Below are 21,609 nucleotides of genomic sequence, written 5' to 3'. Positions count from 1 at the left end.
TTGACTGCACTAATGATGGCCTCCCCAAAATAGTCTCAAATCCCCGGATACCTTACCTTGTGTTTGGCACTTCTACTAGCAATACTATAACAGGCTGAATTGAGCTGCGTGGGGGATTGCCACATGTCAAAAGCAGTACCAGTGAAAGATGTTAACTTGTTTTAGTGTAATTCACCAACTAATCCTTACGATTAGTTCTAAAGGCTACTGTCCTAGGCTGGGTCTATAAAGTCTATTACAGCAACTTTGTCAATAAGTGAGGGTTTGAAAGTGTACCCGAAATACGGTCTTTGGCTACATGTACACTGGCGAGCAGACCACACTCAAGATGCACGTCCTACGCATGCTACCTGTGTTATGGTCGTCTATATTTCCAACCTTCTGCCAACTTAGAAAGATGCAGCAGAAACTCTTCTCTACGAAAGTGTTCTCAAGCTCCGTTTTCCATTCATGAGGCTTGCGATTACTTGTGTACAAAAATTGCAAACACCCCTCAGTTTCCTCACAAATTTTGGTGTTGGCTACCTTGTTATGTAGTGTGACAAAGTACTCCATAGTTCGTTGCAACGACCCAAAACAGTAATCGCTGGCAGCTTCGGTATTGCTTCATTGGCCGACTCATGGGGGCCATAGTCGGGTGGAGATTTGTGGACCGCAGGCTGAGGACGTTGAGCCTACATGAGTTAGAGACAAGACGTTCAAGTGGCCAAAAAAAGAAGCAAATTCTTACTATTTCCTGTTTAGTTGGGACAGCGACATCGGGGTGAGAATAGTAGGTATAGAGGCGGCCGTTCGGCATTTCCATAACTACCCAACTTTTGATTGAATACAAGCGCCAGAAATCATTGTGACGGCGTAGAAGATTATTGCGGCGCTTGCGCAGCTGTTCTTGTTTTATGCGGCGCTTGCGCAGCTGCTCCTGTTTTATAGGACTTTCAACCGGCGCCATTTAGAAACCCGATGTTGTCGAACTGCAGCAACAAGGAGATAGAAAGAAGCGGCCCAGGCCTGTTATCCAAATCTGGATTTATATAGGTAGAACCATTGCTCCAGACACGATGGTGTTGAGTGACATATTACTTTCAGAGCCCTCTAAAAATGCCCTGGTCGGTTAGGAATCGGTCAAGTGTGTTCGTTCGTCCGCGATCGTGCAGCACTACAAGCGTACCACCAATACCGAAATGAGATGGAATTTAGATTCCTCAACTTTTTGCTTCATCTGTCACCAAGCCCTGCGAAAAATCTGCATTCCGTCTTGTTGCAACACCAACAGAAATCGCAAACGTAAATCTAAGTAAACCGCAAGTCCTATCAACCGCTGCGTCTCCTGGAGATATAACACCGTCTCGGTAGTCGCGATTGGAAGATTGTAGAGATAAATAAGTCGTTTTCCCATTCACCTCATACGCAAAAAGTTCTACATATTCGTCGTCGCTACGCTTCGAGGTTTTCCATAATTCGTATCCCTAATTTGCCAATCAGTATGTATCATACCATACATACTCCCCGACGAGGGGTGGCACGGACTAGGAAAGAACGGCTCAATCACGGTAAGGCCCCCATTACATGGCCCGCCACATTAGTATACCGACAGTCTTTAAAGGGTTACAGACGCGCTCGAAATCAGTTTCATGTCTTTACTCTCTTCGATTCTTTCTCAAACTTTATTTTGCCTGACGCCATACCCTTTATGGTTAGCTTACCCCTGACCCACACTCTTGGCAGTATCTTAGTACAGTATTAAATAATGGCATAAAAATAGCTATCGTATCATGGTTGTATGGGTCAGGGCCTGTCTAGAACCATCCACTTGCAAACAAGCCAAACATACTGGCTGCCAGGAGATTTGGTCGGTTGTCTGGTGACTACACCTCTCACCTCCCTCCTCCCTTCAATTAACCCCGTTACACTACTACTTTACTTCCACTGTGAACGAGCGAAGAGATACGTAGAAACAATACTGGTGGGATGAAATATTTCCTTACGGACGCCTTGTCCGCCCTACCAAATGCTGCATTCCTTTGGGCCCCCTCTGTTGAACCCTGGATGACCAAAATGTGCTGAAGTTCGGTTTACTAGGAAATTGAGGACGATGATTAACCACTCCTTCTCCAACTGTGATGAATCCCAAGCCCAGGACCTCGATCCCTCAGACCAGGATTCGCAATACGCTCCAACTCCAGGATATTACGTACACACGCCACCCTCAGAATATGGATTCAGCCCTTCACCGAACCGTTGCCCCCATGACGGTGCCGAGCCCTTACTGTCAACCCCAGCAGAAACCAGTAAGCTGCTTCAGCTCTCCGAGTGGGAAGCAAATAGGCCAGATGACGAGCTTCCCGCCAGCTTTATTCGGTATACTATCGAGTGGAAAGTCAAAGTGAATAACCGGTCCATATCAGAGGACACGGAGCAGGACGTAGCGCTGACTCCAAGTGCTTACTGGCCCTTGATCCTCAGGGACAAGCTGTATAAGGTAATCGAGGAGAAAGTTGCTCGCAAACGAAGGGTCAGGTCGGACGACACATCTATTGTTGTCTCGATCAACGATCGTAAGCAACGGGACCTGAAAAAGCGGTTCAATGGCCTCAATATTGACTGGTCCGCTGTGGAAAAACAAATACTCGTTTGGGGGAAGTTTCATGCCAGCGGTAAAGAGTTGCGGCTGAAGATTATCTTCAGCTATATAGAGGACGATCACTCTCCCAGAAGCGCAACAGGCAGAAACGACAAAAGAGGAAAGTCATCTGTGACCAAAAGGATGCTCAATGAACGGGATGAACAACTGGACGCCGAACAGCATGCAACTGGGGAACAGTCGATCTGGCGGGCAGTCTACACCTTGATGCGCTGTCCATCACCATCATGTCATCTTGGTCCGCACTGCTGGCAGGACCCACATGGGAAAAAACACTATCAGCTAAGGACACATCATTTGAAACGCCTGATCACTTATGTTGAAGGTGGTGGCATTCTGGAGTGTCAAGATGATGTTCCTGACGCTGTTCGTGAAGAGCTCTTCCTGGAAGAGCAGCAGAAAGTGGAAAGACTACGATCTAAAGGCAACAAAATGCTTGCTGCAGGCAATTGTCCACCTATTAGTATCAACTTCATGGGAGGGCAGCATCACCTGCAATCACCGGCGGCCAACTCAATTGTAACGTCGGCTAATTCTCCACCGCAACATGGACAAACAGCTGATCCGCTCATAATTGACGGGCCCCGAGATTTGGCTGTGAGAGAATACAGCGCATGGCAAGAAACCAATGTCGTCGACGACAATTTGAAGGCTCAGTTTCGACAGGCATGCGATGTAACGCTGGCCAACGGTCTGGATCTGGAACAGATCCATGAGGACCATGACGCGGGATTCTTTATTGAAAAAGGAGTTGCGGTAGGAATTGCACGCCGCTTCGTAAGTGACATTAGTAGATGGGTGAGGCACGTAAGAAACTGACTGCGCAGGCTCGCAGTCAGTGGCTGGCAAGGCGTGATTAGACTTGGAATCGATTTTTTATTTGCTTTTGATCTGATGCACTATAGTTGGCAGAATAAATGCGTATACAGGAATTATCTACTCAAATTCGACGCCACTGAAATGGTCTTGTACAGAACTAGATGTTGATCTATCAACACCCAGCCTCAATAATAATCTTCAACAACAACGCCAGCGTGCCGGAAATGGCCCTTTGCACTTTCTTCTCGAGATCCGACAGCCTCGATACACCACTCAAGGAAAGAGGCAAATCCTTGGTCCGGGCTTTGCTCATATCGCCGCCAATTCCGCCTGATGAACGCCTTCAGCTCAGAGAAAAACTCCTCGATGGGATTCAAATCAGGTGAATAAGGTGGCAGGTAAACCAATTTTACTCCTGCATTGGCGCATAGTTCTTTGATTTGCTCAGAATGATGAAAAGATGCGTTATCCATGACTACAACGGACTTTGGTTCAGGCCACTTTCCGCAATGTTTGAGAAGTTGCTCAATGAAATCCTCAAATACAGCTGCATCAGTCGAGCCTTGGAATACTCGAGAAAAGACAACACCATCTTGGGCGTATGCAGGAAGAATCTGATATCGTTGATCACGATGGAATTTGGAAACCTGCAAGGGTGTCGCGCCGACCGGAGACCAGCCGGTCCGTCTAAAACCAATTCGTTTATCGCATCCGGACTCGTCCACATAGACTAGGTGATAGGATCGGAATTCCGATAGGTTGTGTAGGTAGAAGTCTCGCAAATCGGCGTTTTGTTCCTTTGCTCTTTGTCGAGCCACCTTTTTCGACCAGCCGACAGACGCAAGAGCCCGCTTAAGACTCGAATTTGTTACCTGAATATGGAATTCATCCCATAAAAAGAGCGCAATCTCATCCACATATAGCCCAGGTTTCTCAAGAAGATGATCACATATTGCCTCTAGCATTGGAGGGGTGATGCTTCGTCGTCGTCCAACACGTGTAGGAGGCGCTCTGACATCCCCAAATTGGTGAAGGTTGTTGCGGAGGCTGATGATTGAACGCTCACTACATTCAGCTGCTTCGGCCATCTGCGATGTGTTTAGTGAATCGCTAAGCATCATATCACGGATCATTTCGAGCTTCCAAGGAGCGAGCCTCGGCGCCATTTTGCGTAATGATGTTGGAAGGTTCGGGGTCTCGGTGGTGGAAACCTCCTGATGCGGCATTGTTGGTCCAACACGGGACAATTCATTTCTCCATGCTCACCCCTGCTCACCCTCCTGCTCAGTGAGCGGACGAAATAATTTTGACTGAAGGTCTGGGGACGCAGGAGTAATGGGAAATGCACGTGACCTAACACTATCGTAGTTCTTGGTAACGTGGTTGTCATGGCGACAGATCTGAAAACTGCGGGGCTTCTTCAATGATTGACCGATGGGCGTTACTGTTTCGGGGCACAAAGAGCAAATTCTTTCCTCCATGCTCACCCTGCTCACCCTTCTGCTCAGTGAGCGGATGAAATGCCCTGAAACGAAGGAACGGAGTGAAAGGTGTTACAACAACCGTAGGTCTGCCCGAGGGTGACTTGAAGGCGGAGTTGACGCTGCGAGAAACACAGCCAAATTTCTCGCCAAGCCTCGCTTTCATTGATCTGGTACTTGTCCCCTCACGTGTTGTGTCTTCACGTGCTCTTCTATATTCTATAGACAGGGAAGTACAACACCAGCTTTGAGCTCAGAAAGGCAAACAAATCGCAAGTGGAAGAAGTGTGGATGATTGCGGCTTAAAAAGTATACGCCAACAGCCTAGAGATCAGGTCAGGGTGTTGTGCAGGCAGTTGTATGTTGCAATTGAAAGCACACGCGATCTACAGACATTCCATAGGATGCTAACACCTCCAACGCTTCATTAAAGCTATGGTTCAATATCTGCCATCATTTAACGCTCCACTTAATCACACTCATCCAGTGGTCTGCGATCTGTTGAATGAGGTTCTCCGCCGTCCAGGTGGCTCATGTTGATAGTTGCAATGTCCCTGGAGAGCCTTTGGACAGTGTCTTCGCTCCTATAGCCTCCCAGTTGTTGCGTTCTCCAGCCATGAGCTCGGGTTTTGGCGTGAAGAACGTCACCATACGTAGAGACCTTGAACTTCGAGCCATCGCCGGGGCCATAGTCTTCGATCACATTGTCATTGTCTTTCAGGTGACTGTCCGCCTTGGAGCAGATATCTAAGCACTGCTGAGCAGTAATACACCCATCCTGTAGCCTTGTTAAGTCTTCTTCATCAATTTTGGAGGAAGTTGCTGTATTTGGTCGCGAGAGTTGTCGATTCATGGTATCTTGCATATGTTTCTCTAGCCTAGCAGCTGTCAGAGACAAGTTGTTTTTGCATTCTTGCAAGCTTTCATTGGTGACGGTCTCGGGCGGAATGCCCAGAGTGTCTGGGTGATGAGAGGCACCACCTCCGTCCGACATCAACTGAATATGGTCAATATGATCGGATAGCTGGGCACATATCTGGAGACATTTCTCTGTGCTCAGGCGCTCCTCCTTCATATATTGCAGTTCAGCTGCTCCTGGTTCGGATTGCGTCACGCTTTTCTCAACGATGCACTCCAATTTGCTATCAATAATTTTCAGACGATCTTCAAGATCAACTTCGGTATTTTGAATAAGGCGCTTGTAGTCGTCTAGGATTTCGGTGTTGACAGAGGATTGGCGACTGATAAACGTAAGCCAACACTGAAGGCGTGTCCGACTGTCACGTCTGAATTCAGCGAGAGGAGTAGCACGTACAGGTTCGCATCAGCGAGAGCAATATTGAACGTAGCCTTGTACCCAGCCAACATTGTTTGGAAGCCATCTATGTCGTCATCCATGTACTTTAACCTGGCCCAGTCCTGAAAATTCGGCTGACCTTTATCTGACCGCGACGATAATTGGAGAATCTCTTGTTGGAACCCCTTGCAGGCACTCCCACAGCGAAGAAGAGGAAGATCCAGCGCCGACATATCGATATCAGCTGTTGAGGTGACAAATTCGGCAAGTGGACCAAGCACAGCACTCAGGGCTTCAAGTTCTTCAAGAAGACCACGGACTGGTTTGTAATGGGAACGAAAGCTATTGACCGTTTCGTGCAGCGTGGTGCTGCACTGAAAGGCGAATTTTGCTAGAGCTTGCAATCCGGAGGCTAGGCCTATTGGCTCAGCCAAGATTTTGTTCACCCGTGTACGAGTGGAAGGATGGCGTGGAAAACAGCCAGTTTCGGAAAGTGAAGGGCCATTGTAGTCGGTGAACGATTTATCATTACCTGCCGGGTTTTCAAGCGTGGACACAAATCGATAACTGCCTCGATTAAATACTCCGCTATAATCGAGGAAATGAAATACTGACAGACTCGTGACAATGTGCCGAATATCTATGATATACTCGTCCAACTCAATGTCATCACCATCTTCATACTGTGTTTCCTCCCGGACCTTGCCAAGGCCTGACTTTGATGTCTCGGTCTCAGAATCAGAAGTCTGGGTATCAAACGGTATCAATTCTCCGGACGCGATCATGGTGGCTTAGTAGCATTAGGCATTGCTCACAAGCCTGGTTGACCGAGTGAAACGTACCTTCTTGAATGGCTTCACCAAGATCGTGAAAGTGGTCGGTTACTTCGCGGCGTAGCTCTGGAGAATTTTTTAATCTGTTGTCCAAAGATTGATCATCTGTCTCTTCCCGCTGCGCACCAAGATTGCCAGCCCAAACTCTGATTCGACCAAGTTCTTCTTGTAAGCTGGGAATTAGATCAGTGCGCCTATCTTGGATTGTTAAGGTGCTGATCAATGTTATAAAATGACGGATACATAGCGCCAGGACGGAAGAAATAGGCAATCTCGGTTCGAACACAGGTGGCATATCTTCTGTTTCTTGCATGATACTCATGGTCTCTCCATGAGAAAATAGTGATGGTTGAGGAGATGTAAAGCGGGGTAACCCCCATCCCGGTGAGATGAAATGCCCTATGTGATGGAACGCCCACCAGGTACCTGCACATTCGAGCGCCGTCACTCCCAATCCATGTATTGGACATTGCCAGAGAGTAGCAGAAACAATTATTATCTGATTTCCCATTCGAGGCTTGTTTTCAAATGAAGATTACACACTGTTAAAGTGTCGGATTACAAGACGGCACGCGCTACTAGAAAATGCACCGTTTGCTATTATGACGCCGAAGTCATCCACAAGAACATCTGAAATGACTAGGAAGGAGTACATTGCATCATTCTGCCTACCTAATGAACTCTATTGACTTTTTATACCATCAAAATTATGTTACCTAAGAATATACGAGTTTTGGTGAAACTCTTGGCAGTAGAAAGGTACGTAAGACAAAATTACCGATAAGGCGAATACATGGAAAGGAAACAATCATGTAACGTGATGTATGAGAAATACTAGCGCCGCTAAACGGAACAGCGGCCCCACAACCCTGTGCGCAAGTAAGAGATGGCCTGCTTGAAGGAAAGATAACGCTAAAAGTACTGCCAGACCGCAGCCCGCAGCAAACTACGCGGGCTTACAGTGCTGCAAGGGATAGGACCAAATGTAAATTTATGTCAACATATGACCTGCGTTTACAACAAATGCTGGGGATGCAAGTGTGAGCGAGCTTCTGAAGCCTCGTGACGTTTTACGTGTTGACCTAGGAATTCTAACGAATATTGAGACTAGCCAGTATTCTAGGATGCTCACATCCAAGGACCTTCTCACTACCTTCCATGTCTTGTAGGTGTATCGCTTTCGCCTCGTCATATTTCCCTTGGTTGGAGAGAACATTGCCAAGCTTACTGACACTGGTGAGCGTGTCAGGATGCTCGCGTCCAAGCACCTTCTCACTACCTTCCATGTCTTGTAGGTGTATCGCTTCCGCCTCGTCATATTTCCCTTGGTTGGAGAGAACATTGCCAAGCTTACTGACACTGGTGAGCGTGTCAGGATGCTCGCGTCCAAGCACCTTCTCACTACCTTCCATGTCTTGTAGGTGTATCGCTTCCGCCTCGTCATATTTCCCTTGGTTGGAGAGAACATTGGCAAGGTTACTGACACTGGTGAACGTGTCAGGATGCTCGCGTCCAAGCACCTTCTCACTACCTTCCAGGTCTCGTCGGTGCATCGCTTCCGCCTCGTCATATTTACCTTGGCTGGAGAGAACATTGCCAAGCTTACTAACACTGGTGAGCGTGTCAGGATGCTCACGTCCAAGCACCTTCTCTCGTGCTTCTAACGCCCGTCGGTGCATCGCTTCCGCCTCGTCATATTTACCTTGGCTGGAGAGAACATTGCCAAGCTTACTGACACTGGTGAGCGTGTCAGGATGCTCACGTCTAAGCACCTTCTCTCGTGCTTCCAACGCCCGTCGGTGCATCGCTTCCGCCTCGTCATATTTACCTTGGCTGGAGAGAACATCGCCAAAATTACTGACACTGGTGAGCGTGTTAGGATGCTCACGTCCAAGCACCTTCTCTCGTGCTTCCAACGCCCATCGGTGCATCGCTTCCGCCTCGTCATATTTCCCTTGGCTGGAGAGAACATCGCCAAGGTTACTAACACTGGTGAGCGTGTCAGGATGCTCACGTCCAAGCACCTTCTCTCGTGCTTCCAACGCCCGTCGGTGCATCGCTTCCGCCTCGTCATATTTGCCTTGCCTGGAGAGAACATCGCCAAGGTTATTGACACTGGTGAGCGTGTTAGGATGCTCACGTCCAAGCACCTCTTCATATCCTTCCAACGCCCGTCGGTGCATCGCTTCCGCCTCGTCATATTTCCCTTGGCTGGAGAGAATATAGCCAAGGTTATTGACACTGGTGAGCGTGTCAGGATGCTCACGTCCAAGCACATTCTCTTGTGCTTCTAACGCCCGTCGGTGCATCGCTTCCGCCTCGTCATATTTCCCTTGGCTAGAGAGAACATTGCCAAGGTTACTGAGACTGGTAAGCGTGTTAGGATGCTCCCGTCCAAGCACATTCTCTCGTGCTTCCAACGCCCGTCGATGCATCGCTTCCGCCTCGTCATATTTCCCTTGGCTGAAGAGAACACCGCCAAGGTTACTGACACTGGTGAGCGTGTCAGGATGCTCACGTCCAAGCACCTTCTCTCGTGCTTCCAACGCCCGTCGGTGCATCGCTTCCGCCTCGTCATATTTGCCTTGCCTGGAGAGAACATCGCCAAGGTTATTGACACTGGTGAACGTGTCAGGATGCTCGCGTCCAAGCACCTTCTCACTACCTTCCAGGTCTCGTCGGTGCATCGCTTCCGCCTCGTCATATTTGCCTTGGCTGGAGAGAACTAAGCCAAGGTTATTGACACTGGTGAGCGTGTCAGGATGCTCGCGCCCAAGCACCTCTTCATATCCTTCCAACGCCCGTCGGTGCATCGCTTCCGCCTCGTCATATTTGCCTTGGCTGGAGAGAACTAAGCCAAGGTTACTGACACTGGTGAACGTGTCAGGATGCTCGCGTCCAAGCACCTTCTCACTACCTTCCAGGTCTCGTCGGTGCATCGCTTCCGCCTCGTCATATTTACCTTGGCTGGAGAGAACATTGCCAAGCTTACTAACACTGGTGAGCGTGTCAGGATGCTCGCGTCCAAGCACCTTCTCACTGCCTTCCAGGTCTCGTCGGTGCATCGCTTCCGCCTCGTCATATTTCCCTTGGCTGGAGAGAACATTGCCAAGGTTATTGACACTGGTGAGCGTGTTAGGATGCTCACGTCCAAGCACCTCTTCATATCCTTCCAACGCCCGTCGGTGCATCGCTTCCGCCTCGTCATATTTCCCTTGGCTGGAGAGAACATTGCCAAGGTTATTGACACTGGCGAGCGTGTGAGGATGCTCGCGCCCAAGCACCTTCTCACTACCTTCCAGGTCTCGTCGGTGCATCGCTTCCGCCTCATCGTATTTCCCTTGCCTGGAGAGAACTGAGCCAAGGTTATTGACACTGGTGAGCGTGTTAGGATGCTCACGTCCAAGCACCTCTTCACATCCTTCCAACGCCCGTCGGTGCATCGCTTCCGCCTCGTCATATTTGCCTTGGCTGGAGAGAACATTGCCAAGGTTATTGACACTGGTGAGCGTGTCAGGATGCTCGCGCCCAAGCACCTTCTCACTACCTTCCAGGTCTCGTCGGTGCATCGCTTCCGCCTCATCGTATTTCCCTTGCCTGGAGAGAACATCGCCAAGGTTATTGACACTGGTGAGCGTGTTAGGATGCTCACGTCCAAGCACCTCTTCATATCCTTCCAACGCCCGTCGGTGCATCGCTTCCGCCTCGTCATATTTGCCTTGGCTGGAGAGAACTAAGCCAAGGTTACTGACACTGGTGAGCGTGTCAGGATGCTCGCGTCCAAGCACCTTCTCTCGTGCTTCCAACGCCCGTCGATGCATCGCTTCCGCCTCTTCATAAACTCCTTGAAGATCTAGAAACCACCCACAATTAGATAAGAGGGCGGCAGCATTCAATCGATCTTTATCATCTACGTCACATATAGACTGCAGCACACTGTTGGCATGCGCAAGGAGCGACCGACATTGTGACCAGCTCTCGTACTCGCCATCTGGAAATACCCGTGCCATAATCCCGCGTGATTTGGCCTGCCAGCCGTAAAGCTGCTGGTGCATGTCCAGCCACGCTCGGACCGATAACTGTACCAAGCGGTGCATATCGAACAACCGTTCGTTTAGTTCTAGTCGGATCAGAGAATAGCTGAGAAGCGGCGCCAATGCATCGTGGAAGTCCAGGATATCTTGCTCGTGGTGGCGCACCAGATCTTCGGGGATTCCCTGCCGATCGAACATACTCATCAACGCCAGGAGATCGGTCGCCGCAGGCCGCTCCTGACGGATCTGCTCAAACGATAACTGCCACGTTGTCATCACGGCATACCGAATGCTGGGATCCCGCCGGAGATCCGCAGAATCCTCATTCTGGAGAAGCCGCGTCCGCTTCGACTCGCTTTCATGGAAAAGCCGAAGGTATGCCGAGACGGTAACTAGGGGCAACCGGTTGGCAATATACGCCGCAGCCTGAGTGATAGCCAATGGGATACACTCTAATGCCTGGACTAGTGCCCTCTCGTCCCCTCCAGACTCTCCAGACTCTCCCGACTGGGGGGCTGGAATCCTTAACCGTAAAAGAGCCAAGGACTCTGCCTCATTCATTGGCTGAACTGTGATCACATGACTATCGCTCCCCACCAGATTCCGTGCCGCAAGACCATTTCGCGATGTGATCAGCATTGATCCATGGGCGGCCTGGGGCAGGAAGCTCACCAACGGCCCTCGTTCGTTGAATGTATTGTCACCGAAAAAGATACCATCGTCATCCGCATTATCTAGCACCATCAGCCAGCGCCCATTGCGTGCATCACACAACCACTGATACACGAGCTGGAGAATGTTGATCTTCGGATCGTCCCGTCCCGGAATCTCCGCAACTGTGGCAATCTGCTGGTAGCCCTGTTCCAACCGCGCCGTATTGCTGGCGTGGATCCAAAACACCCAAGTGTCCGGTGTAGATTCTCGCACACGATAGGAATACTCGATGGCTGCCTGGGTTTTTCTGACGATAGTTAAATCAGAATCTGTTGTTATTCAACAGGCATTCTGGTAGGGACCACTCACCCAACGCCAGCCAACCCCACCAATGCCACCCGCTCGTGACGCTGGCCGATCGCCCTATGTCTTTCATTGATCGCACTGATCACAGATTCGCGGCCCACAAACATCGGGTCCTTCTTAAAAGGCACCGTGGAGCACGGCTGGGGCTTCGGACGCGTCTGCGCTAAACACAGTCTCCATTAGCGCGCAAAATGATACTGGGTCAAGTCACCCACTAAACCGAGCCGCCACCACCGATGGCGCGTCTTTTAAGAACTGCCGCAGTTTATCGACCGCCGTTCGATACCCGGCCGCGTTGCGCGTGTCGAATTTGACCACCATCGAGTGATCTGCATGCAGCGGCACCTTGTCCTCTACATGGTCGGGGAGCTGGAGAAGAGCCGAGTCTGCGCCAACCGTCGTCACAAAATCCCCGGTGCGTTTCCATCGTCCGCTTTCCGAGTCCTATTGTGATCGTCAACACGTGTCATAGTCTGTTTCAGACCAAGACCCACACATACCAATACCAACTGCCTCGTCTGCTCCGTCTCATAGAAGCTCACTACCTTACGGTCCCGAATTAGATTTTTGAAATCCGCCAGCTGGTGGATTAACAGGTCCGATTTACTGGAGATCTGCTGTAGTAGTCGCTCTCGCGGATGGCTCTTATCTCCTACTAACATCTGCTGGATATCGTCCATTACCAATCCTTTATGTGGGATGGCGAAAAGGACCATGCCGTACGTGGCTCGATGCAGCGACGTGATCGCCGGGTGGTCTTCCTCCATCGTCTGGATGGCCCTCACCAGGCACTAATGGTTGGGTCAGCATATGATATATAATATCTCGAATTGGACGGTGGTCCCACGTGAGCCACGATAATGCCTCCAAAGCTGTGTGCGATGAATATCAGAGGTCTCTGCTGGAGCTAGTCAAGCAATCAGCCCAAAGTTGCTATCCGTAGACAGGCCAAACAGCGTTTCCTACCTCCTTCGTATTCCGGATTTTCTTGATCTCTTCCATCAGCTCCCGCCCATAGTCGAGGATCGTGTCCACTCCGTGGCTCGACAGCTTGGAGTTGTACCCGTATATCATAGTGCGGCACTGCGGAAGGTCCTTCGACAGGAAGTCACGGAGCCACATCCGACCAAGATTCCCTCTTCCTTGCCACGATCCATACGCATGTCCATCTAGTCCGGCAATGGCAATGATGCTATCATGTGTCTTCGGTTAATATCAAGCTTCTAGATGTAGCTAACGGCGGAGTCCCTTACTCGGCAACCACTGGCTCATTGTCGTCCGGCGCATAGAGCTGGGTAAATCCAAAGAAGTGGCAGTCAAAGTTGATGTCGTTGTCTCCCATCTCGACCTGCCAGTCTCCAAGAGGATCGACTCTCAGCTCATAGAGGAACTGAGGTACCCCACCGCGAAACTGCACTAGCGCCGCCCTCTCTGTGTCACTTTCGTAGCATGACGGCACTATTGTGACCTCAGCCGTGATATGAGATCTCTCGTCGTCGGTAAAGTTATCGTTAAGTGCCCGTTGCACTGCTGTTTTGAGATCCCTATCGGGCAGTTCCCTCGACAGGCCTGTCACCCGGAAGACATGCGACTTTCTCTGACTAGCCATCGTGAACTGTACTCGCGCTTGATGATAGAATGGTTAGTTAGATAGGAGCGGACTGCACGTCCTTTGTGGGAAGATGGCCACCTCAGCCTTGCCGGCGAGGCTGAATCAATCAGCACGTGCGGGGTATCGAACATCCACCTACAATCGTTGCTACTATCACTTCGTAGATACTACTATATACTAAATGCAACTTCCTCCTAAATTATTTTTATGGAGAAAACAGTCAGTTACCCGCCACATACTGTATCAATCGCTACTATCTAAACGCTATTTTCCCTGCAAACTCCGATCATAATAACCTCCACATGAGTCTTGCCCTGACATCACATCCTGTGATTTTAGCCAGACTTGGTTTAGCTTAGAGCTAGCCAATCTAGACTTAGCGCCTCGTGAGAGGACGGTGGTTTGTGAGATCATCTCCAGAGTGAAATAAAAAAACTTCCTGTTCCTCGGGGGATCGCTTTGACCCTGAACTCCACGTGACTGGTGACTCTTATCAAGGCAGCAAGAACGACTGTTTAATCCAGATCTCGTCGAACACCCCCGTTCAAAAATTCCAAATGGTGAAAATTGCTCGGGTGAACGCATCTGGATTTGCCTGTTTTGTAGCCGTTGATTATTAAGTGACGCTTCAGTGTTCATGTTATTGAGGGGAGTTGATTGTGTGTTGTGTTGCATGTTGTCTAAGATACAAGTAGGCTGGTGAACAGGTATATATGTATGCACGTGATCACAGCCTCATTATTGTCTCAGCAAACGGGATATTTCAACAGTAGCTTAAGGCGGTTGCTGGTCAATAGTCGTGTTTTTTTTTTCGTCATGACCGCCACATCATTTCGCTTAAGACTGTTTTATTTTGCTCAACCGATAGTGTTCAAATCCTCTCTTGTTATTCAACGATCAAAACACGCGCTATCTAAATATATCCAAATACTATAGCTTATTTGCCCGTGCTGTAGTTTAAGGGCTGTTGATGTTAAGAGTCATGCATGTTTTCACCATTACTATATGCGCCATCAGCTATGCTCAAATAACAGTGATCAAATCGGCTCTAGTTGTTGAACGGTCAAAATGCGGTTTTTTGGGCAAATTATGGATACCGCATCACCATTGGCGACAGACTTGCAGGAATCAACTGTGACTGTTAAACACGCAGCGATTGTTAAGTCTGGCGTTATGATAACATCAATAGTCATCAAGAATCCATGAGTTGGGTAATTTCAGCATTCTCCAGATATACTGCAATCTTTTACAGGGTGGTGAAGTTTCATATGGAGATTCAATGCCGCTTAGTCTCCTCAAGATTTTGAGGGATTCGCCAAGTTTGTAACTGGAGAACGCTATGTCAAAAAAGGACCTCATTTAAGGCCAGTCGAGGAGAATTCAAGTAGCAATCGAGCATAACGTGTCCTGGAATCCATTTGCTTGGTGATGTCCACCTAATTCGCAGTATCCATACTTTTATGCGCTTTTACAGTCTGAATAGCTTCATCTCAAGCAGTAGATGACTTACAGGACACTGTATGGAAAATATTCTCAATGTCCCCAGCCCATCAACGTCATGTGCAGACATATACGCAGTTCAGTCGAGATCAGCCGGAATTTCCGCGTCCACTTTGTGGCGGCGAGCCAATAACAGGCCATCGGTCGCTGATAAAGCCGCCAATCAGCAGTATCTCACCCCGCAAGAGGAGCAAGCCCTGGTGGAATATGTGTTGCGGTTGGCAGACAACGGCTATCCTCTTCCAGTTAAGTTTCTACGATAGCTCGCCCTGATTATCGTGCGCCAACGATCGTCGAATTTCCAGATTACCGACCCTAGCCTCAAGGTCCGACCTCCGGGAACGAATTGGCCGCAGGGCTTTTATCGACGATACCCGCAGTTGAAAGCGCGACGGCTTCGAGCGATAGATTGGAAGCGAGATGGCCGGCACATCGAAGACAAAGTCCGACACTGGTTTGACATCATTGGCCGAGAGCTGGCCGATCCGGCCATTCTCCTGGAGAACGTGTATAACATGGACGAGACGTGAGTTCTTCTCAGTGTTCTCAACTCCCTCAAGGTGCTCGTCGGCAAAGACGATTTGAGAAAGCATCGAGGGACCACGGTGAAGCGGACGCTGGTCACGGCGATTGAATGCATTTCCGCCGATGTCGGTTCCTGCATCCTCTCATTATCTGGCCAGCCGCTACCCATCGCAGCTCGTGGACAACCCACCCCACCCCCGGATGGCATTTTGCCTGCACCAAAACAGGCTATACGAACACAGAAATCAGTCTGTACTGGGTGGAACATGTGTTCGACCCGCAGACTCGAGACCGAGCGGGCGGTCGGCCGCGACTCTTAATCTGCGACGGTTTCGGCACCCATGAGTCTCTGGAGGTCATGAAATTCTGCTTTGCGAACCGCATTATCCTATGTCGTCTCCCTTCTCATACGTCTCACAAACTGCAGCCATGCGATGTGGGTGTCTTTAGTCCTCTGAAAACGGCATACCGGGCACAGGTTGAGCAGGCATGTCGAGCTGGGGTGAGTACCATTGGCAAGCCACACTTCACCTATCTTTATGATCGTGCCCGAAAAGAGGCATTTACACCCCGCAATATACGGTCGGCCTGGTCCAGAAGTGGCCTCTTTCCATTTGATCCGCCTCGCGTCCTCCGAGAGTGTCAAGCGTCCCGGTCGGAGATACAGACCACGATCCCAGTGGAGCCTCCGACCGTGTCCTCTAATATCTGTCACACTCCAAACACCTCTGATCATTTCGCCTTACTTCGCAGCGAGGTCGAGCAGGACGCCCAGAATCTAGACGGTATGTGCAAACGTCGTCTGCAGACACTGAGCCGCGCCACCGAAAAGGTATTTGCAGAGCGCGCCTTGTTGCTGGAGGAGAACCGGATCCTATTTGAGCAGAACAATGAAAAGACCAGCTGACAATCCAGCGGCTTGACGGTCGTAGGACATGCAAAAGTCATGAGCTACGAGGATATCGTTGAGGCGCAGAAGAAACGCGGCATCACGGTGACAGAACAAGCCACGCGGAAAAAGAGGTCGAAAGCTGGGGGCAAGCTGCTTTCGAGATCGGAGGAGAAGCGCAAGGCGGAGCAGGAGATTCAAGCATGGGATATGAGTGATTGTTGCTTAGTACTAGATTTATAGACTCGTTTAGCACGTTAGAGGATCCTGTGTTTTTATCAATCCATCGCCCAGAAGTGGCTTAACGTTTCATTAGGCCGGCTGTTGGATATTATATATTTCTCCTATTCGCATATCATTGTCAGCTAGGGATACATCAAAGTGAGATTCCGTCTGCTATCTACAAAAAGCTAAGTCTCCACTAGAGGTACATATTGTAATTCCTCACTCAAAATTCTCGTTGGCTAGTCTACTTGCACATGTTTCTTGTAGGGTCAGGCAGCGTTGTGTTCCCGCGAGGCTGAGCTCCCGCAGGCTCTCACGAGGCTAAACGTAAACCCCACCTTTTAGCGACAAGTCTGTTGGGGGAAGCAATCTTCGTTATTAATTGCTCAGCATTCAGCATCGTCTTGAGCTTTAGCGCATTCTCAATCTGGCACTTCAGAAAATGTCAGCTCAAACAGAAACCTCTTCAATGCCATGCCCCTTTCACAAAGATGATCAGCTCAACGGTGATTTGGATACATCGCTTGATTACCTGCCAGGCCATCCCCGGATCAGACTTGGCGATGAAAAAGGGTTGTTTGAATTCATTCGCCGCGAAGTCTGGTCAGAGGACCTCGAGTCGATATCGGGCAGACTTTGGTGGATGTCAAAGCAGGATAGCAGCAATATCTCTCCGTTGCATCGACAACGAGTGAAGGGCCGACAGATCATCGTCACCGAGGATCCTCGGCTACATCTCGTCTGGATCGACGACCGAATCTTCCTTAAACCCCTTCCCCAATACATCACGTCCTTCGTATTCTGGGATACGTTCATGAGTGATCCGTCTAAACTTGGTGCGGCGGTGAAGCTGAGAAAGGCCGCACTCGGGTATCTGCGAACGTATTTCTACCTGATTCAGTATGAATCAGATCTACGAATTGCACAAGACCCGGCTCTCTGCCTGGTTCCTAAAGAGGTGACGTGGCATCGATTTTGCCAGTTCACCGCCCGTTTGAATGACATCACGGAAAACGAAATTTCGGGACGATATCATTACGGAGAGATCCGATTGACCCGGCTGAACTATTACGCGCCCGTGCTCCTGGGCAAAAGCCATTACCAACGTGAGAATTATCAGTATCGAGCGTATTTTGCTCGAATTCAAGGTCCCTTGATATCTGCATTTGCGTTTTTCTCGATCGCCCTGAATTGTATGCAGGTCAGCCTCGCAGCCTCTACATCCGATGAGAGATATTCGAGTGCTTTACTATTTGCAGCTTGCTACTGGCTCAGCACTTTGATCGGATTTGTAACTGGTGTCCTTATGCTGATGTTAGTACTCCTTTTCTTTTTCAAAGTGATCAAAGAGTGGAGGTTTGCGATAGCCCATCGGCTACGGTGGAGAAAAAATCACAGCAAAGATCAGAGGGCCATGTGTAACGAGGAACTTGAGTAGAGTTCAGAATATGTTATAAGATATTATGCCAGGTTGGTACTTAAATCATTTTTGACTGGTGACTTAACTGAGGTGTTTTCTAATATAGATTCCTCGGTTACAGACTTCGCGAATTCCACAAAATGTTGAGGAGACGCATTGAACTTCCATGTGAAGCTTCAGTACCTTGCTAATAACGATATCTGGAGAATATTCATCTTCCTAACTCGTGAGTTTCTAGTTAAACTCTGTTGATTTCTTGATCTAGACTCGGACAGTCGCGGAGTGTTTGACATCTATTGCTAAATTCCACAGGTCGGTCGAGCATGGGAAGCGGAATGTGAAGTTGATGCCAAATAGGGCGTGCTTTAACCTTTGAATGAACAGCAGAGAGATTGAACATTATCGGTTGGGCAAGAGTTAACTTGAACGGTCTCGAGCAGAAGTTGAAGGGGCAGTCAGGTTGAAATTAAGCAAACGTGATAAGGTTACTTGGCCGTCAACGAGCGAGCAAATCCAGGTGCGTTGTCCGGGCAAGTTTCACCAGGAGTGTTTAATGAGATCTAAGTTAAGCTAAACGCTCCTTTTCGAGAGATTGGTGGAAACCTAGGTCACGTGGAGTTCAGGGTCAACGGGATCGCAACTTTTAGGTTTGCCTTGAAGTGAACCTCCTTCTTAGGAGGCGCTAGGTCCAAAGTGGCTAGCCTGGGGCTAAACGAAGCCTGATTAGTTTCAACTTACGGCACGTGATGTCAGGCCAGACTTGTACGAGCTTGCCAAGACATAAAGTTAAGTTAATATTATTGTGTTCAGCTTTGGTAGGAAATATCATTTAGGTGGTAAATTAGCGGCAGACTGATACAATATGTGGCGGTGAACTGTTTCGCCATGAATCAATGATGGGAGGAAGTTCCATTTGGTTCACAGTGGTATGTACGAAGTGATAGTAGCAATGATTGGAGGTGGATGCGTGGTACCCCGCACGTGTTGATTGATTCAGCCTCAGCGGCTAAGTTGATCACCCACCAACAAGCGACGCAAAGTCCACTCCCGTCTGATGTACCACTCTGACGAAGATAAATCACGATGGCTAGTAAAAGGTCGCACGTCTTCCGGGTGACCGGCCTTTCGAGGGAACTACTCGATGAGGATCTCAAGACCACATTGCAAGAGACAATCGCCGACAAATTCGCGGACGACGAAAGATCGCATATCAAAGCCGAGATCACGATCGTGCCTTCATGCTATGAAAGTGACACACAGAGGGTGGCGCTGGTGCAGTTTCGCGGTGGGGTACCTCAGTTCCTCCGTGAGCTGAGGGTTGACCAGCTCGGAGACTGGCAGATCGAGATGGGAGATGATGACATCAACTTTGACTGCCACTTCTTTGGTTTTACCCAGCTCTACACGCCAGACAAGAATGAGCCTGTGATTGCCGAGTAAGGACCTGTGCCGTTATCCACACCCAGAAGATTAACACTAACTGGCCATACCATATAGTATCATTGCCATTGCCGGACTGGATGGACATGCGTATGGATCATGGCAAGGAAGAGGAAATCTCGGTCGGATGTGGCTCCGGGACTTCCTGTCGAAGGATCTACCGCAGTGCCGCACCATGATCTACGGGTACAACTCCAAGCTGTCGAGCCCCGGAGTCAATACGATCCTGGACTACGGGCGGGAGCTGATGGAGGATATCAAGAAAGTCCGGACCACGAAGCAGGTAGGAAACACTGTGTTACTTTTCTATTGGTAGCAAGTGTAGGCTCATTCTGTGACTAGCTCCAGCAGAGACCTCTAATTTTCATTGCACACAGTTTTGGGGGTATCATCCTGGCTCATGTAAGATGATAGTCGGTCAGAGTTACTGATAAATGCTGACAACAATTTCTAGTGCTTGGTGAGGGCCATCCAAACACTGGAAGAAGACCACCCAGCGATCACGTCGCTGCATCGAGCCACATACGGCATAATCCTCTTCGCTATCCCACATAAAGGGCTAGTGATGGACGATATCCAGCAAATGTTGGGCGGCGATGGACACCATCCGCGAGAGACACTCCTACGCCAGATTTCCAGCCAATCGGATGTCTTGATTCATCAACTGGCCGACTTTAAGAACCTGATCCGGGACCGTAAGGTGGTCAGCTTCTATGAGACAGAGCAGACGAAGCGGTTGGTATTAGTATGTGTTGGCCTTCATCTTAAACAGACTGCGATATACACTGACGATTGTAGGACTCGGAAAGCGGACGTTGGAAACGCACTGGAGATTTCATGACGACGGTTGACGCAGACTCGGCTCTTCTTCAGCTTCCCGACCACGTAGAAGACAAGGTGCCGCTGCATGCAGATCACTCAATGATCGTCAAATTCGACATGCGCAACGCGGTCGGATATCGAACGGCGCTCGATAAGCTACGGCAGTTCTCAAAAAAGGCGCCATCGGTGGTGGCGGCTCGGTTTAGTGAGTGACTTGCTCCACGGTCTTTGTGCGAACTAATGGGAACTGTTACAGCGCAGACGCCTCAAACGCCCCAACCACGCTCCTGCATGAATCATCAGTGAGGAAACGGAACATTATGGACGATGATTCAGAAACCCCTAAGGCGAAAAGGGCTCGTCTTCATGACTCTGCAAGTTCTTCAAACTCTGAAGAAAGTGACACGGCCCACTACGAAGACGACAACATTTCCGATGATATCAGCCAAGTGAAAGTCTATAATATCAACGAACCTTCAGAAGAGAGCCATAATGGTTTCTCAGAAAGTCTTATAGCTAGGGATGCAACAAGTGAAATTGGCTCATCTTTTCGTTATGGATCCTCTTCGTGGGAAGGTTCATTCTCTGAAAATGGACTCGCTGATGGTTCTGACATTCTGGAACCAGACGAGTTGTCTTCGTCGGGGGAAAGCATTAGCTCAGGATGTTAGTCTCGCTATGGATTGATATCCCCCAAGGCATTTCCACAACAACAAGAATGAAAAGAGTAGTCATAAACAGAACAGAAATTATTTCCAGCCCACCTAAAACCTAGTCTCATTAGCGAGATGCAAACATTGTATAAATCATCAAGACATGTCACGAGCTTCCCACAACGGTGTACATTTCTTTCACGTTCCTGGTACGAGCATATATACCAGTAATCAGGAGACGGCTTATTTATTCGCATACTGATTCTCAACCATGCTATCCTCAAATTGAGTGAAATCGTGACATTTTGTGGAATAAATTGCCTGATAGTTGGGGCACAGAAAGATTTCCTAGTTAGGGTGCATGGGGATATCAGCGCATTCTCCTCTCGCAGCTGCTT

The 21,609-nt window shown here is 49.2% G+C and overlaps 9 protein-coding genes across 9 annotated transcripts; 4 read left to right on the top strand and 5 right to left on the bottom strand.

The window, feature by feature from the left end:
• Positions 1-521: 521 nt before the first annotated feature.
• N7525_002819 (uncharacterized protein) lies at positions 522-949 on the bottom strand (the record flags this gene model as incomplete). Its single annotated transcript, XM_002558432.1, has 2 exons — positions 522-674; positions 731-949. The coding sequence occupies 2 exons, from the start codon at positions 947-949 to the stop codon at positions 522-524; spliced, it is 372 nt and encodes a 123-aa protein (XP_002558478.1).
• A 1,143-nt stretch (positions 950-2,092) lies between these two features.
• N7525_002818 (uncharacterized protein) lies at positions 2,093-3,501 on the top strand (the record flags this gene model as incomplete). Its single annotated transcript, XM_002558431.2, has 2 exons — positions 2,093-3,418; positions 3,469-3,501. The coding sequence occupies 2 exons, from the start codon at positions 2,093-2,095 to the stop codon at positions 3,499-3,501; spliced, it is 1,359 nt and encodes a 452-aa protein (XP_002558477.2).
• Positions 3,502-4,722: 1,221 nt separating this feature from the next.
• On the bottom strand, positions 4,723-5,107 carry N7525_002817 (uncharacterized protein; the record flags this gene model as incomplete). Its single annotated transcript, XM_061212464.1, has 2 exons — positions 4,723-4,904; positions 4,948-5,107. 2 exons carry the CDS (start codon positions 5,105-5,107, stop codon positions 4,723-4,725), a joined length of 342 nt encoding a protein of 113 aa, XP_061069485.1.
• Positions 5,108-5,410: 303 nt separating this feature from the next.
• On the bottom strand, positions 5,411-7,393 carry N7525_002816 (uncharacterized protein; the record flags this gene model as incomplete). Its single annotated transcript, XM_002558430.2, has 3 exons — positions 5,411-6,182; positions 6,257-7,028; positions 7,081-7,393. 3 exons carry the CDS (start codon positions 7,391-7,393, stop codon positions 5,411-5,413), a joined length of 1,857 nt encoding a protein of 618 aa, XP_002558476.2.
• A 769-nt stretch (positions 7,394-8,162) lies between these two features.
• On the bottom strand, positions 8,163-13,734 carry N7525_002815 (uncharacterized protein; the record flags this gene model as incomplete). The annotated part of the gene is made up of 7 exons (XM_061212463.1): positions 8,163-12,066; positions 12,129-12,288; positions 12,341-12,569; positions 12,626-12,916; positions 12,973-13,032; positions 13,092-13,317; positions 13,379-13,734. 7 exons carry the CDS (start codon positions 13,732-13,734, stop codon positions 8,163-8,165), a joined length of 5,226 nt encoding a protein of 1,741 aa, XP_061069484.1.
• Positions 13,735-15,491: 1,757 nt separating this feature from the next.
• N7525_002814 (uncharacterized protein) lies at positions 15,492-15,830 on the bottom strand (the record flags this gene model as incomplete). The annotated part of the gene is made up of 1 exon (XM_061212462.1): positions 15,492-15,830. The coding sequence occupies one exon, from the start codon at positions 15,828-15,830 to the stop codon at positions 15,492-15,494; it is 339 nt and encodes a 112-aa protein (XP_061069483.1).
• Positions 15,831-15,871: 41 nt separating this feature from the next.
• On the top strand, positions 15,872-16,669 carry N7525_002813 (uncharacterized protein; the record flags this gene model as incomplete). The annotated part of the gene is made up of 1 exon (XM_061212461.1): positions 15,872-16,669. The coding sequence occupies one exon, from the start codon at positions 15,872-15,874 to the stop codon at positions 16,667-16,669; it is 798 nt and encodes a 265-aa protein (XP_061069482.1).
• Positions 16,670-17,318: 649 nt separating this feature from the next.
• On the top strand, positions 17,319-18,314 carry N7525_002812 (uncharacterized protein; the record flags this gene model as incomplete). The annotated part of the gene is made up of 1 exon (XM_061212460.1): positions 17,319-18,314. The coding sequence occupies one exon, from the start codon at positions 17,319-17,321 to the stop codon at positions 18,312-18,314; it is 996 nt and encodes a 331-aa protein (XP_061069481.1).
• A 1,065-nt stretch (positions 18,315-19,379) lies between these two features.
• On the top strand, positions 19,380-21,229 carry N7525_002811 (uncharacterized protein; the record flags this gene model as incomplete). The annotated part of the gene is made up of 6 exons (XM_002558427.1): positions 19,380-19,732; positions 19,794-20,019; positions 20,079-20,138; positions 20,191-20,481; positions 20,535-20,763; positions 20,820-21,229. 6 exons carry the CDS (start codon positions 19,380-19,382, stop codon positions 21,227-21,229), a joined length of 1,569 nt encoding a protein of 522 aa, XP_002558473.1.
• Between the last annotated feature and the right edge of the window lie 380 nt (positions 21,230-21,609).

This window comes from Penicillium rubens (assembly GCF_028828025.1).
Source record: "Penicillium rubens strain IBT 27055 chromosome Unknown utg000002l_segment0_segment0, whole genome shotgun sequence".
Lineage (NCBI taxonomy): Eukaryota > Fungi > Ascomycota > Eurotiomycetes > Eurotiales > Aspergillaceae > Penicillium > Penicillium rubens.
Note: the sequence above shows the minus strand (reverse complement) of the source record. Positions and strands in the feature narration are given on the sequence as shown.